Source organism: Coptis chinensis, chromosome 7 (genome assembly GCF_015680905.1).
Source record: "Coptis chinensis isolate HL-2020 chromosome 7, ASM1568090v1, whole genome shotgun sequence".
Lineage (NCBI taxonomy): Eukaryota > Viridiplantae > Streptophyta > Magnoliopsida > Ranunculales > Ranunculaceae > Coptis > Coptis chinensis.
In genome coordinates this window covers 88,880,278-88,897,110 of record NC_141462.1, presented here as the reverse complement: position 1 = coordinate 88,897,110, position 16,833 = coordinate 88,880,278, and the positions used below count along the sequence as shown (strand labels likewise).

The 16,833-nt window shown below is 36.3% G+C and overlaps 2 protein-coding genes across 3 annotated transcripts; one reads left to right on the top strand and one right to left on the bottom strand.

Annotated features, from left to right (window-relative positions):
• The first annotated feature begins 5,151 nt into the window (after positions 1 to 5,151).
• On the top strand, positions 5,152 to 10,216 carry LOC147489756 (asparagine synthetase [glutamine-hydrolyzing] 1). Its single transcript, XM_086570579.1, has 13 exons — positions 5,152 to 5,405; positions 6,640 to 6,778; positions 6,901 to 6,996; positions 7,507 to 7,648; positions 7,740 to 7,930; positions 8,193 to 8,354; positions 8,454 to 8,534; positions 8,645 to 8,866; positions 8,981 to 9,115; positions 9,227 to 9,307; positions 9,398 to 9,484; positions 9,599 to 9,706; positions 9,803 to 10,216. The coding sequence occupies exons 1-13, from the start codon at positions 5,326 to 5,328 to the stop codon at positions 10,049 to 10,051; spliced, it is 1,773 nt and encodes a 590-aa protein (XP_086426705.1). The 5' UTR covers positions 5,152 to 5,325; the 3' UTR covers positions 10,052 to 10,216.
• TBL3 (trichome birefringence-like protein (DUF828)) lies at positions 9,802 to 13,720 on the bottom strand. Of its 2 annotated transcripts, none has more exons than XM_086570580.1 (6): positions 13,453 to 13,720; positions 11,777 to 12,032; positions 11,502 to 11,673; positions 10,922 to 11,121; positions 10,667 to 10,825; positions 9,802 to 10,560 (listed from the first exon to the last, which is right to left on the bottom strand). In XM_086570580.1, the coding sequence occupies exons 1-6, from the start codon at positions 13,628 to 13,630 to the stop codon at positions 10,227 to 10,229; spliced, it is 1,299 nt and encodes a 432-aa protein (XP_086426706.1). In that variant the 5' UTR covers positions 13,631 to 13,720; the 3' UTR covers positions 9,802 to 10,226. The 2 variants fall into 2 exon arrangements, with proteins under 2 accessions (XP_086426706.1, XP_086426707.1); XM_086570581.1 differs by having other exon boundaries at positions 11,777 to 12,029.
• Positions 13,721 to 16,833: the final 3,113 nt, after the last annotated feature.

Below are 16,833 nucleotides of genomic sequence, written 5' to 3'. Positions count from 1 at the left end.
GCTTACAACAACAGTGGTAGTGGATTGGGGGCTGTGTTAACTTCACCAGAAGGAACCCAGTTACAAAAGTCTATAAAGATCGATTTTGCAACATCCAACAACGAAGCGGAATATGAAGTATTAATCACAAGCCTCCGCATGACACAATAATTACAAGTCTGAAAGCTCAAAGCTTATAGTGACTCGCAACTAATTGTCAAACAGATCACCAAAGAGTATGTGACAAATGGAGCAAACTTAGCCAAATATGCTCAGGTCGTCAATGATATTATCAACTCGTTCACAACATTTTCTTTGGAACACATTCCCTGAGAGGATAACAGACATGTAGATAGCCTGGCTTTCTTAGCCTAAAAAACCCAAGATCCATGTCCCAAAATAGTTTATATTGAAATCCTAGAAAGGCCCGCCTACCAACATGAAAGTGCCAACAGCTTCACAGACTTCTAGCCCTCATCCGAAGAAGAGATCACCAAATCTTGGATAGGCCCATTTCTAAAATTTATCTGATGAAGTACGACCTTCCCCCATAATAGGTCGTTCCTCAGACTCAGGTCGTGTCCTCTTAGCCCCTTCAGGCTCGCCACCCTCAGCTCACCTTTTCAACTGAGGCTTAAGAAATGGAGTGGGAGCATCACCACCTCCCCCATCACTCTCACCTCCATGACCTCCCCTATCATTCTCACCCACCTCCGCAGGTCGTTTAGACACAGGACGGCTACCAGAGCCTCCTCCAATAGTCCTAACCCCAGAAACAAGCCCCCTCCTTTGATCCTCTCTTTCTATCTCAGTATCCGAGAGCTAGAGTCAGAGATGTCAAAGATTAGCTTTCGGGCTCTTTTCTTCTGCTCAACCTTCTTCCGGTTGATCTTCTCACCTATGCGCTTCTTGAAGTAATGCGCAACCTTTCCCAAGACAGATCATTTATCTTCCTAACTCAAATAAGCAAACTCTTTTATAGCTCCGATGTTCGTACGCCCACGAATAATTAACAACTTCTGCAAAACAAAATAAACTTATCAAAACGTTCTAAATATCAACTACCCTACATACACTACGACCTATAACATAACGACCTATCATCCCATTTTATAGTACGATTCGCCAACTCCCAGTGAGAAGGACAATAATTATCCATAACCAGTAAGGGCCTATACCCCCAATCCTCTTTACTCACACCCACAATCACAACAGATTTACCCTTCACCACCTACAAACTAAAATTCATAGTAGATGACCTATTCACAGAGAAATGCTCAAGCACATCTGATAAACAGATTTTATAACCCCTATCATTCAACAAATCTAATACATGAAAAACTCTCCAACTATTCCCCACAAACTGACAAGGGGATTTCTCACAAAAGTTCAAAACCTCTACAGTAAGATGTGAGAATGGTAATCTCATCCCAGCCTTCAATTGACCATAACAAACCACAACAACCCCATCTCGAGAAACGTAATCTAAGCCAAATACATTTCTCTCTCCACTCAAGTCGTATATCATCAGATCGGAGTTCACCCAACCAAACTCGCCCCCTCAGATCAACAATATTTCTTACCGACCCAGGTCCCACCTCTTCAGCCATCGTCTCCAATGAGGAAGACGATGATGCCTCATCTCTACTATACGCCCTAACACCTCCATCTCCATCACTTACAGTTGTCTCCCTCGACTGATTTAATGTAACTTCCTCACTCAAACTACCACTAGTAATCGACATGACAAAAGCAAAAGGAAAACAAAAAGATCAAACTTTGTGTATTAAAAAGAAACACACCTGGAGACGACAAAAGGTTGGAAAGATTTTGCTTTTCTTTTTCTTCTTCCTTTGCTTTGATAAAATGAGGAGATGAAAGAACTTCAGACATAAAAACCCTTTAGATGCACAAATCTCGAAAAGAGCTAAGACGTTTTGCATTCCCCACAAAACACAATCATAACTAACTTACCTCGCCCACAAATCCACTGCAAATTGGGCCCATTGGTCATATCCAAACAGTTCTCGCACATTTTCAAAACTATTCAAATAAACCAGCTGTATGACACGTGTAAAAATTTTTATTTTATATTTTCTTTTCACACCACCGCTATCCAAAAAAATAAATAAAATAAAGGGGGCTGTGTAAGTACCCTCCGTTCTCAAACCAATCACTACAGCACACGTGTCCACACCCCATGTTGTATCTTCACAGCTCATATATCCCTAGGTCGTACTACGCCACCAGGACATAATGATAAGAGCCCAAAACTATAGTTTTAACCCCTTAACAATATTGCTGTTAGACCAATTATGCGATTAATAATATAGGTTTATCACTAATTACGTGCTTTTGAGTATTTCAGGCTTCAGAGTTGAATAAATGTAAATTCGTTACTAATTAGGCACTAAAAGGAGCTAAAGTGATTGCTATGAAAGTTCTATAAAGAAAGCCAAGTTTCATGGAGAAAAAACCCTTAAAAAACCCAAGTTAAAGTTGTTAAGTGAAAGTCAAACCAGATTAGAAAGCTAAAGAAAAGTCAACAGAACTTCAAAAGGCCATATCTTTGGGCTCAGACCTCAGATTTGGGCTCATTTTATATCAAAATGACCGGCTCAGAAAGCTCTTTCCGATAGTCCAGACCTTGACTCGATCAGAGTAATATAAGTTGGTAAAAATTCGTGCTACAGTAACACAACCAGAATGGGAAGTCTTGGATTCAACAAATTGGGTTTTGGGCTCGAATTTTCGGCCCAAAACATGGCTCCTCAGCCCATGTACAAATTTGTGGATCTAGCTCTTCTATATCAAGAGACAAAAGCTTAGCTCTTAAGCTATATAGATCTAAACCTAGTTCTAGTTCATAAAATTTAGTTTTTGTAATATAGAATTAATTTTAATTCATTAAATTAGTTTTTATAGATTAATCTAGTTAGTTGTCAATTTTATTAGTTGTTAGACCAAGTTTTTAAATTTTAGAATAAAATACTTAGTTTATATTTCAATATTTAATTTCGAATTCAATCTTTAATTCATAATTAGTTTGTCTTAATTTGATAATTAGTTAATCACAATCTTAGTTCTAAATTAGTTTTAAATTTTATTTTAATTCATTTTGAATCTTAGACTATTGTTAAATTAAATTTATGAAGTTTAATCATTTATTCAATAATGAGTTGTGCCAGTTGTTCTCATTTTAGAAATGATAGTATAATGATTCAAGACTAAAACCTCTATTAGAGGGGTTTGAAGAAGCCTTGATGAAACTTGATTGTTGTTAGCATAGAGTAGTTCGTAATATTCTATTCCATTCTAGAAAATAATTAGTTCACCATGAGAATGAGTTTGATTATTTCACATGCTAGTTGTTAGTTGATAGAGATTATCATGAACAATTAGGGATTAGGAAGACCCAATTGCTATGTGAAAACATCACAATTTGGATTACGACAATTCCTCGCTAGTTGATTAAGTCGAATTAAGGTGGAATCAAATCCCCCTAATTCCTTATCATAGTATCAATTTAGTATTTCCGTATTTTAATTATCGCATCTTGAGTAGTTGATTTACCATCGTTACTCTCATTGACTTTGATAGAATGATAATCGTCGTTAACTTAGAATTCTAAAGAACTAGGAGTGGAACGAATCTTCTATTCCAACTATATTGTAATACCACCGGGAGTAGAAAACTTTGATAACATAAGCACAAAATAGTTTTAGTTTTACTTACGTTTGAGTCTCGTAGCTTATGCGTAGGTAAAACTATAATTTTTCCTTTTATCACGTAACCACGACCCAAACTCAGGTCGTGCCAAATATCAAATACATCCATACATGGAAACAAATGATCTACCGCGATCCTGAAGCTCAGTCAATGCACCAATGAAGGAGACATTTACTTTGTAATAACAGGAGTAATGACGAATCATCAAGAGAGCACAAAATATAGATCTACACTTGACAACGACCTCAAGCAAATAAGAAAAGTCAGACCAAACATCTATAAGTAGAGAGAGATAAATTATGTAAGGCCTGATTCAAGTTCACCCAAAAAACTTGATACGTATGCAACTCTTATCCCAAGCAAGAGTGCAACCATTCCCTATCAACCTTAATATCAGGTCATAGGTAGAAATCCATATATATACAATACTAATGGATTATGTAGCAGATCGATCGATTTGTACGTGTTCCTCACTTCCTCTATAGAAGTATAACCAACCAAATGCTAGTCTTCACAATATGATTGGAATAAGTTGGTGAGTATTCATCAGTTTCTTGTTCATGCGAACTAGTCTTATTTTTTTTTTTCAATAATAGAACTAGTCTACTTAATCCATTCGCGCATGGTTGGGGCAATTGCAAATAAAATGAATAAAAAATAACTCTTGCGTATAGCTAATAGAAACAGGTTTTCCACTTTTCAAATTTGAATTATTATTTTAAATCAGTCAAATTAATAAGTTAATTACCACAACAAAGTGTAAGTCTAAATGGCCGAATTTAATTGTCATCCATTTTGTCATAGTTAAGATTAAAAAAGCATGCGCATAGGAGGACATCACCACGAACAAATTTACGCAAGGGCATAACAGAAACCTCATCAAACCAATATAATTGCAATATCTTAAGTTGCTTATTACATCTAGAATAGACATTTTTCGTGCATAAATATTAGCAAGAAATCCACGGTCTGTCAAAAACTCAAAATGAGTACGAGGAAACGAGTAAAATTCCAGATAAACTCACATTCGTGCATAGACATTTTTCCGACAAAAAGAGGCATAATCGTACGAATGTAGCTTTTTTACCCTGATAATTAGGAAAATAAAATTCTTTTATTCCCCCAATATTTAAGGAACCATCTTATCCAAAAACCGAAAAGTCTTAAGTCAAAGTAGACAAAATTGACTATTTACAGTAAGCTGAGTCAGATTGTAATATTCTAAATGGATAAACACGTCCAAGAAAATAGACAGATGAACAGAACACGTGAGTACACGTGTCCGAAAGAAGCCAAAATGGTACAATGGCCCGCAAAGTATGGGTCCGAAAAATCTGACGCGAAATCACGTCGCCGCTTCAATAAAATATACATAAGTGTACGTGGGCTATCATCACCACTCCCCTCCAAACTGCCTATAAATACGTGCTTTTCGAAACAAGAAAAATATGTGTAGTCTCGAATTCTGATTACCTTTGTTCCAACAACATTTTGATCATATCCATTTTCTTGTTTGTTAGAAAATCCGTTTTTTTCTTTGTACGTTCTTCTTGTTTTAAAAAAAAAAAAAAACTAGTGTACGTGTGTAAAAAAACAAAGATCATATCATCTATCATCATGTGTGGAATTTTAGCTGTCTTGGGATGTTCCGATGACTCTCAAGCTAAACGATTTCGTGTTCTTGAACTCTCTCGCAGGCAATTCCCATGATCTTTTTGTCCTTTTCTTTTTATTACTTTTGATCGTTAGAGTTTAATTGCATGGGATTATATATAGAAGTTTGTTAGTGTGGGGTTAGTTTTATTTCTGTTTATTTTGTTATGCGGAAATTAGAGAACAGAGAAGAGAGTGAAGAAGCATATGATCTTTTGGACTTTAAACTAATCTATTCTTTATCACTAAATGACCGTTTTTTCTTTTGGATGAAAGGGACTTGTGCGAAAATGTCGATGAATGGAATATTATATTAGAGACGGTTGAATATTCGAATCTTCGTAGTTTCGATTTCTAAACTGGCGTAGGTTTTAGTATATGGTCCCTAGTCTATTACGATCTGATGATATAGATCATATGGTGGTCATGTGCAGTGGTACATTTTCTGAGAAACATAATTATTGACACAAAACCTGATTATTATTTAGTTGCATTTTCATTCCTTCAAAAGATCGATCAGAGGTATCCTATATATGGAGTGGATCACATGCTAAATATGTCCTTGTTGGTGTGAGTTTGGAGTGATTGTCATTTTCATCAATAGTTGATTATATTCTACAGCTGGTTTAGGTAGGACTAACGTTATATACAATAATTGCCCTGAAAAATGTTATATGATATTGAGATCAATTAGGGACGGGGGTGCAAACTACGAATAATATGACATTCATGACTGGTATAACTGTATCTGCAAATTGAAGAAGGTTAAATTCTTGATTCGGCCATGATAATGTCAATGTGTTTTCAATTCGGCCACAAATTGCAATTCAGCGTATTTTGTCAGCAACTAGTGGGATAATGTGAGCAACTTTTTGCACTGAGTTGCTGACAATGGCTGGATTAAGAACAAAATGACATTATCATGGCCGAAACAGGAATTTACCCATTGAAGAACAAAAACTGCATTATGGTTTCTGTGGTTGACTCCATGTGTCTGTGATTACATACTCTACATCAAATTTTATGCATAGTACTGCTTTTATTTTGAAATAATGCATGACTAGTATAACTGTATATATCTCCACAACTACCGCGACAGGGACAAATGAAAGGAAAAAAAATCTTGTAGTGTGGTTGTCTTTCAAAAGATTTTTCAAAGTTGATTGTTAGCATTCCTACCAATTTTTGTGGAATCTAATAATGGTGTAAATAAGTATAGGAGTCTTTTTAAAATTTTATGCAGTGAAGTAACAATAGTCAATACATTTGTCATAACAGATTAAAGCATCGTGGACCGGACTGGAGTGGGCTGTATCAGCATGGAGACTCCTTTTTATCTCATCAAAGGCTAGCAGTCATAGATCCTGCTTCTGGTGATCAGCCACTTTTCAATGAAGACATGTCCATTGTTGTAACTGTAAGTCAAGTAACCATTAATTGAACCTAAGCTATCTTGTCTCTAGTATAAGAAATTGCAAATTGAATGTTTTTCTTGCATTCTAGTTTGCTTCTCTATAAAAGTTAAAGCGGAATTTACAGGTGAATGGAGAAATTTACAACCACGAAGAATTGAGGAAGAGCTTGCCAAATCACAAATTTCGAACTGGAAGTGATTGCGATGTTATTGCTCATCTAGTAAGCCTTCCTTGAATTTTCTTTGGTTATTTGGTACCGTTTTTACGTTGAATGATACTATTAAATCTACGACAGCAGCTATGTGTTGAAGGATCAGGGAGAACCCTTAGCTGTTGGCAGCAAATCGGAGATGCCATTTTTACCATATTTGTACACTTCAAATAAGAAGTCTAGCTACGACTAGGATTGTTTCAAAAAAGTTCTTTAATATTACCCGTTGCAGTAAAATCTGAGTTGTTACCAGGACAGGAATAGTGGTGAATTGAGTCACCAGGTTATCAGGTCATAAGCGAACGATTTGAACAGATGTTGTCATTTAGTTTTTTGAAAATATATTTAAGATTATCCTCAATTATGAGTAATCAATAATCATTAAAGTTTTTTCTGAGTAACTGATCTAAGTAGTTCATAATTTGTGTGTTGGTGAATCTTGAAACTGTTTGTAGATTGGTGCTTTTTGTTTTACATGTGCCTAATATATTGTTATGTTCTCTGCTCTTGCTTTGATAGTATGAGGAGTATGGGGAAGATTTTGTCGACATGTTGGATGGCATGTTCTCATTTGTACTATTGGACACTCGCGACAACAGCTTCCTTGTTGCTCGAGATGCAATTGGGATCACCTCACTTTATATTGGTTGGGGCCTTGATGGTAACTTTCAATAACTGATGTATAATTAAACATTTTGTTATACTTGAGCCAAGTTTCTTTGGAACTTATATTCTCCCCTGTTTCTCTTCAGGATCGATTTGGATTTCGTCTGAAATGAAAGGACTGAATGATGACTGTGAACACTTTGAATGCTTCCCTCCTGGTCACCTTTACTCGAGCAAAAATGGTGGCTTTCGTAGATGGTACAATCCCACATGGTTCTCAGAGGCTATTCCATCTACACCATATGATCCAATCGTTCTCAGACATGCATTTGAAAATGTGAGTTACTAATTTGAGGTATCTGAGATGTATTACATAGAGATATGTCTGAGATGTATTATATAGAACACAAAAGTATTGCCTGTAGTATGTTATTTCAGTTTTCAGTATGACCTAATCATCTATTAAATGCTTTGGCATCTTACATAGATAGTAAGATTCTGAATCAGATAAAGAAATCTGGTTTAGAATTCAAAGCAAACCAAACTTGTGACTTATAAGAAGATGTTATTCCTTACATTCTCTTTTATAATCTCTGCAGGCTGTGATTAAGAGGTTAATGACTGATGTACCATTTGGGGTTCTTCTATCTGGTGGCCTTGACTCGTCACTGGTCGCCTCCATAACAGCTCGCCACTTGGCAGACACAAAAGCTGCCAAACAATGGGGGGCACAACTTCATTCCTTTTGTGTTGGTCTGGAGGTTTGTCCTAAATTTCATCAGAAGTTGCAATAGTGATCCATACTATTTTAGAGTACTACAGTTAGTGTCTCATACTATAATCTTCATCATGTTGTTCAGGGCTCACCTGATCTGAAGGCTGGAAAAGAGGTAGCAGATTATTTGGGTACTGTTCACCATGAGTTTCACTTCACCGTTCAGGTACTTAAATCAAAATCATAATTTGTAATTCAATGGGGATGCTAGTATTTACTTGGTTAACTTATTCCGCAAATGTGAACTTATGGATATGTATTTTTGGTCTCTGTCAGGATGGTATTGATGCCATTGAAGATGTGATTTACCATGTAGAAACATATGATGTAACAACCATCCGCGCTAGCACTCCTATGTTTCTTATGTCTCGCAAAATCAAGTCTCTAGGAGTAAAGATGGTTATCTCTGGAGAAGGCTCTGATGAGATATTCGGGGGTTACTTATATTTTCACAAGGCACCAAACAAGGAGGAGTTCCACCGCGAGACATGTCACAAGGTAAAATTTCCGTAAAAGTTTGTTTCTTAGTAAGGCTTGATTAAACTCAACCAAGTATTTAGATGTATTTTAGTAAAGATTTACAGAACTATTTGTGTTCTACCTGAATTACAGATTAAGGCTCTTCATCAGTATGATTGCTTGAGAGCAAATAAATCAACCTCTGCTTGGGGCCTAGAAGCTCGTGTACCATTCTTAGACAAAGAATTCATTAATGTGGCAATGGATATTGACCCTGAATGGAAAATGGTATTGCTTACGAGCTGCAACACTAGCTAATTTTTTTTTATGAAAGTGGCTCTGAGTATCCTTAATTTCCTCTTAGTAAGGTTATCTCTTAATGTCACCAAATTGCTTCAGATTAAACGGGACCAAGGGCGTATTGAGAAATGGGTACTCAGGAGGGCTTTTGATGATGAGGACCATCCCTACCTGCCAAAGGTTCAGCATGATTATCGTCCTTACTTGACTATTATTAGCTTTTTGGATAGCAGCAATTAGTTTCTAATATTTTTGTTGGTTGTTCTTCAGCACATTCTATACAGGCAGAAAGAGCAATTTAGTGATGGTGTTGGATATAGCTGGATTGATGGGCTCAAGGCCCATGCTGAAGATCATGTAATCATTTCCATCTATTCACTTGTCTAAATATCCAAAATCTTTTTCTAATAAAAAATGCTTACAGCTAATCTATTGTTGAATCACTAAATGCCATTTTTTTTTTTGCTTTAGGTAACGGACAGAATGATGCTTAATGCCAAGCACATTTTCCCACACAATACACCTACTACCAAAGAAGCGTACTACTATCGAATGATCTTCGAGAGGATTTTCCCACAGGTGATCCATTCAGAATTTAAGATTGTCGACAAGATTACTGCTGTAACGTAGTAAACTCAGTAGATAAATGCTTATATTTCATTGTTTGCAATGCAGAACTCAGCTAAATTAACAGTCCCAGGTGGTCCAAGTGTTGCTTGCAGCACAGCCAAGGCTGTCGAGTGGGATGCTTCTTGGTCAAATAATATGGACCCTTCAGGCAGGGCTGCATTAGGTGTACATGCTTCGGCCTATGAATCAAAAGTCTCTGCTCCTCTTGCTAATGGAATTGTTCATGCTAAGATTATTACCAATGTACCAAGAATGCTTGAAGTGGGTGGTCCGGGCCTTGCAATCCGAAGCTAGTATTACCCTAGAATGGGACCTTATGTTTTACGGATTTGAAGTTAGAAGCTATATGTGTAAGGATTTCAGTAGTTTCAATGTGAACTATTAGTCCCAGGTGTGAAAAAAGAGGACAAAAAACTATGTATATAAATCATATTCTGACGAAAATCATGTTTCTTGTGATTTCTTTTCGCTACAAGTACGCATAAAATAGTTGGTTCCATGTATCAGGGACCCCTGGCAAACACCAATGTATGCAATCTGCATAGCGTTGTGGATCAGCCTTCTGCTCATCGGTCAAAATTTTCCCCTGTACTTCTGTGTAAACTGATGTGTGGCCATCGATTCGATGTTCAGAGATTTGTGTTATATTGATGAAAGACACGGGTACTGTCATTCTTTCCACCACACCATTTACTGCATCCATAATCCTTTTGTCGGAACCAGTTCCCCAATATCCCCTCTCCAGAACAGGTCTTGTTTCGTTGTAGCAACGTATCCCTTTTTTATTGTGCCAATCTAAACTTCTGGAAGGAGGAAATGGTTATAATTGGATAACTAGCACTCACATAATAATAATGATTATCAAGGTAAATGAAACTGCTAATTTTGATTGAGAAACATAAAACAGACCTCATATGTGTGGGGGACATAGTAGTGAAGAGCACTCTGGTCTTGTTAGGATCGATAGTTGAGTCGACCCAATTGGCCCAGGTTTTTAAAGCTATCCTGTAAGCGATTGGTGCATCTAATTCTTCGTAACCATCTTCACCATTTGCGAAAGAGCCCCACCTGTAGTCAGTTATACAGGATATATACTTCAGGCTATTAAAATGTGAGAAGGCTTCAAAATAAAATTAGTCTCGTTCTTTACTGGCAGGAACTTACAGTGATTTGATCTTCAACCCGCTCATCCACCAAACGTAAGTGTTGAATACAAGAATATCGACGTCTAACCAGTTTTTGGCGTGCTTGTATATTGAGTCAACTCTTAGTATTCTTTCTTTTGGATCTGCTTTGATATGTAGATCAGAATTGGATTCTACAAGAAAGGGAGCCCAGTAGAACTCGATCGTTGCATTGTACTCCTAAAAAGGGATGGGAGCCATTTTGGTTGTTATATACTAATGAATGGAGACATTCGGATGTGTATAAAACAGGTAATGACCGATCACAAGGAGCTCTCACAGCTAAAAATAACACAATCTAAATATTTGTTTCAAGTTATTGTAGTATGTAGGTACTTCAAATCCTGACAAGCTAGCTTGTTTAGGAACTTAGGATGAGAGGACGATTAACGAAAAAAAAAGGATTAGAGGAGTAGAGGACCGAGTCCCCTGTGCATTCAACAATTCTAGTACTATACTGAATCTGAAACTCTGTTGTAGTAGGTGAAAGTTATAACAACATTTTCTAACTATTGTGAAATATATATGCATTTGCAAGTAATCCATTGTTCTATTTGTACCTTAGCTTTGAAAATAGAAAGAGAACGTCCCCGTCTCATGGACTTCTGGTCAGCTGGTATAACAGATTCGACAAGACAGACAAAAGATTGCCATTGGCTTCTCTGTAGTGAATCCCCTACAAACATTAGCCTCTTTCCTCTCAGTTTCTCAAGTGCTGCTGTAGAATTAAACCTGAGAAATGAGAAGTGCCATTTAGAATAAATACCCCTTTGTGTCAAAGTCATGTATTACGAACATTTTATGTTTTATTAAGAAAAAAAGTACTTATAGCAACCTTGGCAAAATGCAATTGTCCGGTTGCCATTCCCAATGACGGTAATCAGAATCCGGCCTTCCATTCTTCACACAAGAGACCTGCTTATCTAGATATGGGCAAGTCCGATCTGAATACAAAGGCTTGGCTGAACTGTTGAACACCCACTTCCCTTTAGCAACATCGCATTTGGTTGGATCAAACTCTGGCTTCTCATCGTCATCCATGTCATCAAGCTCCTCATCTACAGCTGGGATTTTGCTCCTGTTCTTGTCTACTACGTAACAAAAGTAACATTTCTTAGCATGTGGACGTCAATGTCATGCTCATAAACAACTTAATTTTGATCGAAGATTCTTAGCATGCGCGAGGCTAGGCGTTTCACCAGCTCATGACACGACGCGTAAGCCTCAAGGGCGTATGACATTTTCTTAATTCTGAAAATTTCCTATTTCGTAATATAAAATTCTAAGTCGTACAAATCATAAGTGAACAAACAAAAATCAATATAGTGAAGTAAACTTTGTGATACATCATTACATACAACAATTTAATCAGATTTATTTAGAGTTTCATATCATTAAGAGTTAACATTTATACTCCATTTTGCAAGACAAGAGGGAATACAGAGATTGATTAAAGAAAGTTTACCAGTTAAAGTACTTGCAAAATGTTAAGGATGGTTTGGTGCATCAATAATTCAATACTATTTAAAGTTGATCTCTACTTACACTAAAAATAAAAAATAAAATAAATGATGGTCTAAATTTTTTGCAATGGTACGCCTCACTACTGATGCGTACGCTTCAAGAACACCTCACACGCTGAAGCGTACGCTTCCATTGCATAAATTCCTTACTCAAAGCCTTTAGGATTAGGTAGGCGTACGCCTCAAACGCCTTTTAAAACAATTCCAGACCAAATCTATCGTTGCATGAGATGCGTAAAATCCGGCGCATTTACATGAATCAAGAACACCACATGATCAATATTCCTTTTAAGTATCTTGCTCTTTTCATCTTCTATTTGGATTTAGCACTTAGATTTGGAATGACACAATTTACTTATACAGAGGAGCGTGTAATATGTATGCACCTTTTTGTTAATTCATAATAAGAAGATGCTTCATACAATGACTGTAAAATGTTGCAAGCTGTAAATTGTAGGGGAAGGACCGAAGAGCTATTTTTGCGCATTTTATCCTCTGTAAAATTTGCAATAGACTACAGAGCTATACGGATGTAAGACTTCAGCAAATATTCCCTGTTTCTATTGAGTCCAAAACTTCTAGACACTTTTTATTACCTATATCTCTTTTATTTCTCTCTTTAATGTTTTCCAACTTCCAAGTGAGAGAATAGGTTTCAGTTCATTTTTCAGCTTGTAGTTTTTCACATAATATCAAGCTGGATGGATACTGATTTCATTGCCAAGGAAAGAAGGGTAGGAAGTTATAATGTACCACAAAAAAATTTCAAAAACTTGTCTAGAGAAGCATGTTTTGTACAGTTGTACACGACATAGTATTGATTCATTTTTGTTTTCTGAGTTCTGTCGAATCGTTCCTTTGTTTTGGCTAAGCAAATTAATTTGATCTATAATTTCGACATACTCCAAATCTTGTGAACTTACAAATAATACCCCATAAATATACTACTAATTCTTTGAATTGTATCTACACTAGACAACCAACATACCTTTTGCCGATTCACGAGAATTATCAACAGCTTCTTGCTTAGAACAAGGACTAAGCTTGGCAAGGGAAGCAGAAGAGAGGGACCCTGTATCCTCATTGTATAATACACCAATGAAGGCAAAGATGCATAATACAATGGCAATGATTGATAGGGGTAGCTTTCCTTGTGAAGGTTTCATGGCATGAATGTAAAAGAAGTTTGCATACACTGAAGGAAAGGGAGTTGAGGAGCTTTAAGTGAGATATAATACAAGTGTAAAGTCGTGGTGGTGCATAAACATGATGAGTCTGTGGAATATATTTACAAGTTTAGAGTAAGAGTGAAGTTAAAGTCATGTTTGAAAGTGGGTATTTCTAGTGATAGGAGGCTAGAGAAAGGTACAGGGCTAACATCTTGGGTTCTCAATGAATGGGTAAGCCAACTGCCCTGTTCATTACTGTCATACACAAGATCAACAACAAATTCATCTCTGAAAATGACTGGTTAAATTAAACTACACAGTGCACGACAGAATATATGGTACAAATGATCAATCAGATGGTTGCATATATGATAGAGAATTGATAACCTTCCTATCTCAAAATTGTGAATCAAAATGTTCTGTTTATTACGCAGTTGTGCTATGAGCCTAGAAGTGCTAGGCCCAGGGATGTGCTATAAATATATATGAAATTTGAGGATAAGTGGATAACAGAAAGGAGGTAATATTTGCTGGGGAGCAAATGTAATGGCTGCGTTTGGGATTTTGGGTCATTAGCCCATGTGTGCTCCTAATTCCAGTGGTCGAAATAGGTTGACTGATTGCTTCCTAACCAATCCTTGGTTCATGAAACACGGTGATTAATTTTATCAAAGCAAAAACAGTAATCCTCACTAAACACTGTTGTATCTGGTATTTTAGAAAAGTTGCTTAATAACACTGTTCTACGTACAATATATCTGAAGCGGGGATAGGTGCTCTTGCAAGTTGCAAATGAAAAATCTAGAGTGACGGTTGATCTGTTGCTGTTACAACAAGCACCTAGTAAGATTCAAAGGTCGAAAGATATGTCGTTTCTCATATTAATCGCATCAATTGGCTAAAGAGTAAAGATCAACGACCAATCAATCTGCTACTTGAACGCTCGTCAGTTTAAGGAGTTCAACAATAGCCTTAGTTCATACAAAACCCATATATAATTTCATACACATTACTGTTGAGAACAATATAATAGTCTCATATCTGGGGAAAGCCTGAGGCTCATTTGCGCTTACGAACCAAAATTCTCCTAACAGGCTCTCCACCACAAACAACGTTTATTTGAATTACAAACACTACAGCTTGGAGTAACTTTAAACAAAACATATATAGTTTCTAGGGTGAACTAGTATTACCCCCACTAGATGGGAAATTAGGGTCTCCCCCCTAAATACACACAAAATTTTTTTGGTCAACCCACTTTGACTTTTTTTTTGTGTGTATTTAGGGGAGAGACCCTAATTTCTCATCTAGTGGGGGAGAAATCCTTATTGGCTCATCTAGTGGGGGGTAATACTAGTTAACCCTAGTTTCTATTACTAAAACAGTTACAATGCGTCCTGTTGTCCTCTCTGTTACGCCCTCCCTATAAAGCTATATTTCCACAAGAGGGGAAAAACATTCTAGGAAGATTAATTATTATTTAATCTGGACTAACATTAGGGGCGATTTTGCGTTTTTTATTTTTCGACCCTGAAACAATTTGGGATTTGGGAATACATTATACATGGATGGAGAAATTAATGTGATTTAAGAAAGCAGATTTGGTGATGTATTCTGTACCAATGAGAAAGGAGTAACTAATGTCGTTATAAGAAAGATATGCAATGTCTAAATCTTGTGAAGTTGCCTACTTAAGAGTTTAAGACGTGACAAGTATTAAATACAAGAAATTCCATATTTGACGTTGTTTCTCTGGTGTGACTTGTGAGTTCAAATTATATACCATTACCATTAAGGGAAATTAATTAAATGTCCATAATTAGTATAGCATTTAGCCTTCTTAATCTGGAACAATTCTCTTCTTATAAAGGCTTGCCATTATAAAATTTTACAAAGTCATTATCATTATCATTATCATTATCATTAGCATCTCATTATCATTATCATTAGCATTAGCATTAGCATCTCATTATCATCTTAGTCTAATGACTATTGTCTGTTGACCATGTCCTTAAGCAAAAAGTTAGTCGTTGGATTGATTCTTGTGCTGCTGATTCAAGGAGTTGTTTCTATAGATTATAGTGCTGCTCTTACCAGGTCTATACTATACTGAGGGTCAAAGATCAGGAAAGTATTTAGCAAAAAAAAAAAAATCAGGAAAGTTACCTCCAAATCAGAGAGTACTATGGAGTATGGAGAGGAGACTCCGGTCTAAGAGATGGTAGCGACTCAGGAGTAAGACCTCTAGAACATTACTAGACATTGACATTTTTACGTCAATTTTTGTTGCCTTATGTTTTTTTTGGTAACTAATTTTTGTTGCCTTATGTGCCATTGATATTTTTACGTCCTATTTTTATTTGGTTGTCATGTCCCCTTACGAGTCCGAATTTGTTCACCAGCGGCTACTGCTGGTGAAATCCACCAGCCCTAATTGAAGCCCACATGTATTACTAAAACTCTCAGTTTTTTCTTTTTACTTTTTTACAAAAACAATATATCTAAAAAACAAAAAAAGAATTAAACTATTTATTTCCCAATTCTCTCCCCAACATTGTCGGACTCTCTGTCTCTCTCCCACTTCCCTACTTCCCTCAAACTTCTTTCCCTCTCTGATTCGTCTTCTCACTCCAACAAAGAGAACCCAATTCTGTTACGGAAAAGAGGACCTCTTTATTAAGTAATTTCATGTTCTCGATCTCTCTCTATTACCAAGATGTTATTTTCTACATTCTCTATTTTTTGCTCTTTATTGGTGCTGTTTGTTGCTGCTCATTGATCTTTGGTTTGGTTAGTAGTTCAGGTACAACTAATTTGTAAATGTGTGAATTAATTTGAATTTGTAAGTTAGGGTCTATGAATTTAGAAATTGTTAATAATTAGTGGGTTTTGGTATACTTGTAATGAATTTATGATATCAATTTTTCTGATGCTTGTTTCCGGGAATAATGCGACACCAATTGGACAGTTTCATATTCAAAAGGAAAAATATGATTATCAATGAGTGATTTTAAATTATTTGTTTACAACTTGGTGTAGTTTAATGATGCGACTGTTTGATTTCTTACTATTATATTTATTAACAATGCTGCTCATAGAGTTTTTGGTAAAGCTACTTGGTGTTGCTACTGCTACCTTGAATTTTCTTTTTATTAACAATGCATAATTTTAAAAACTTGTTTGTTTTAAATTTCCAAGAA

Coding starts and splice junctions, on each gene's coding strand:
- LOC147489756 (XM_086570579.1), top strand. CDS start 5,326: ATGTGTGGAATTTTAGCTGTCTTGGGATGTTCCGATGACTCTCAAGCT. Junction 8,867..8,980: donor ACCGCGAGACATGTCACAAG/GTAAAATTTCCG, acceptor CCTGAATTACAG/ATTAAGGCTCTTCATCAGTA. Junction 9,116..9,226: donor TTGACCCTGAATGGAAAATG/GTATTGCTTACG, acceptor AAATTGCTTCAG/ATTAAACGGGACCAAGGGCG.
- TBL3 (XM_086570580.1), bottom strand. CDS start 13,630: ATGAAACCTTCACAAGGAAAGCTACCCCTATCAATCATTGCCATTGTA. Junction 12,033..13,452: donor TTCTCGTGAATCGGCAAAAG/GTATGTTGGTTG, acceptor TTTGTTACGTAG/TAGACAAGAACAGGAGCAAA. Junction 10,561..10,666: donor ATGTCCCCCACACATATGAG/GTCTGTTTTATG, acceptor TCCTCCTTCCAG/AAGTTTAGATTGGCACAATA.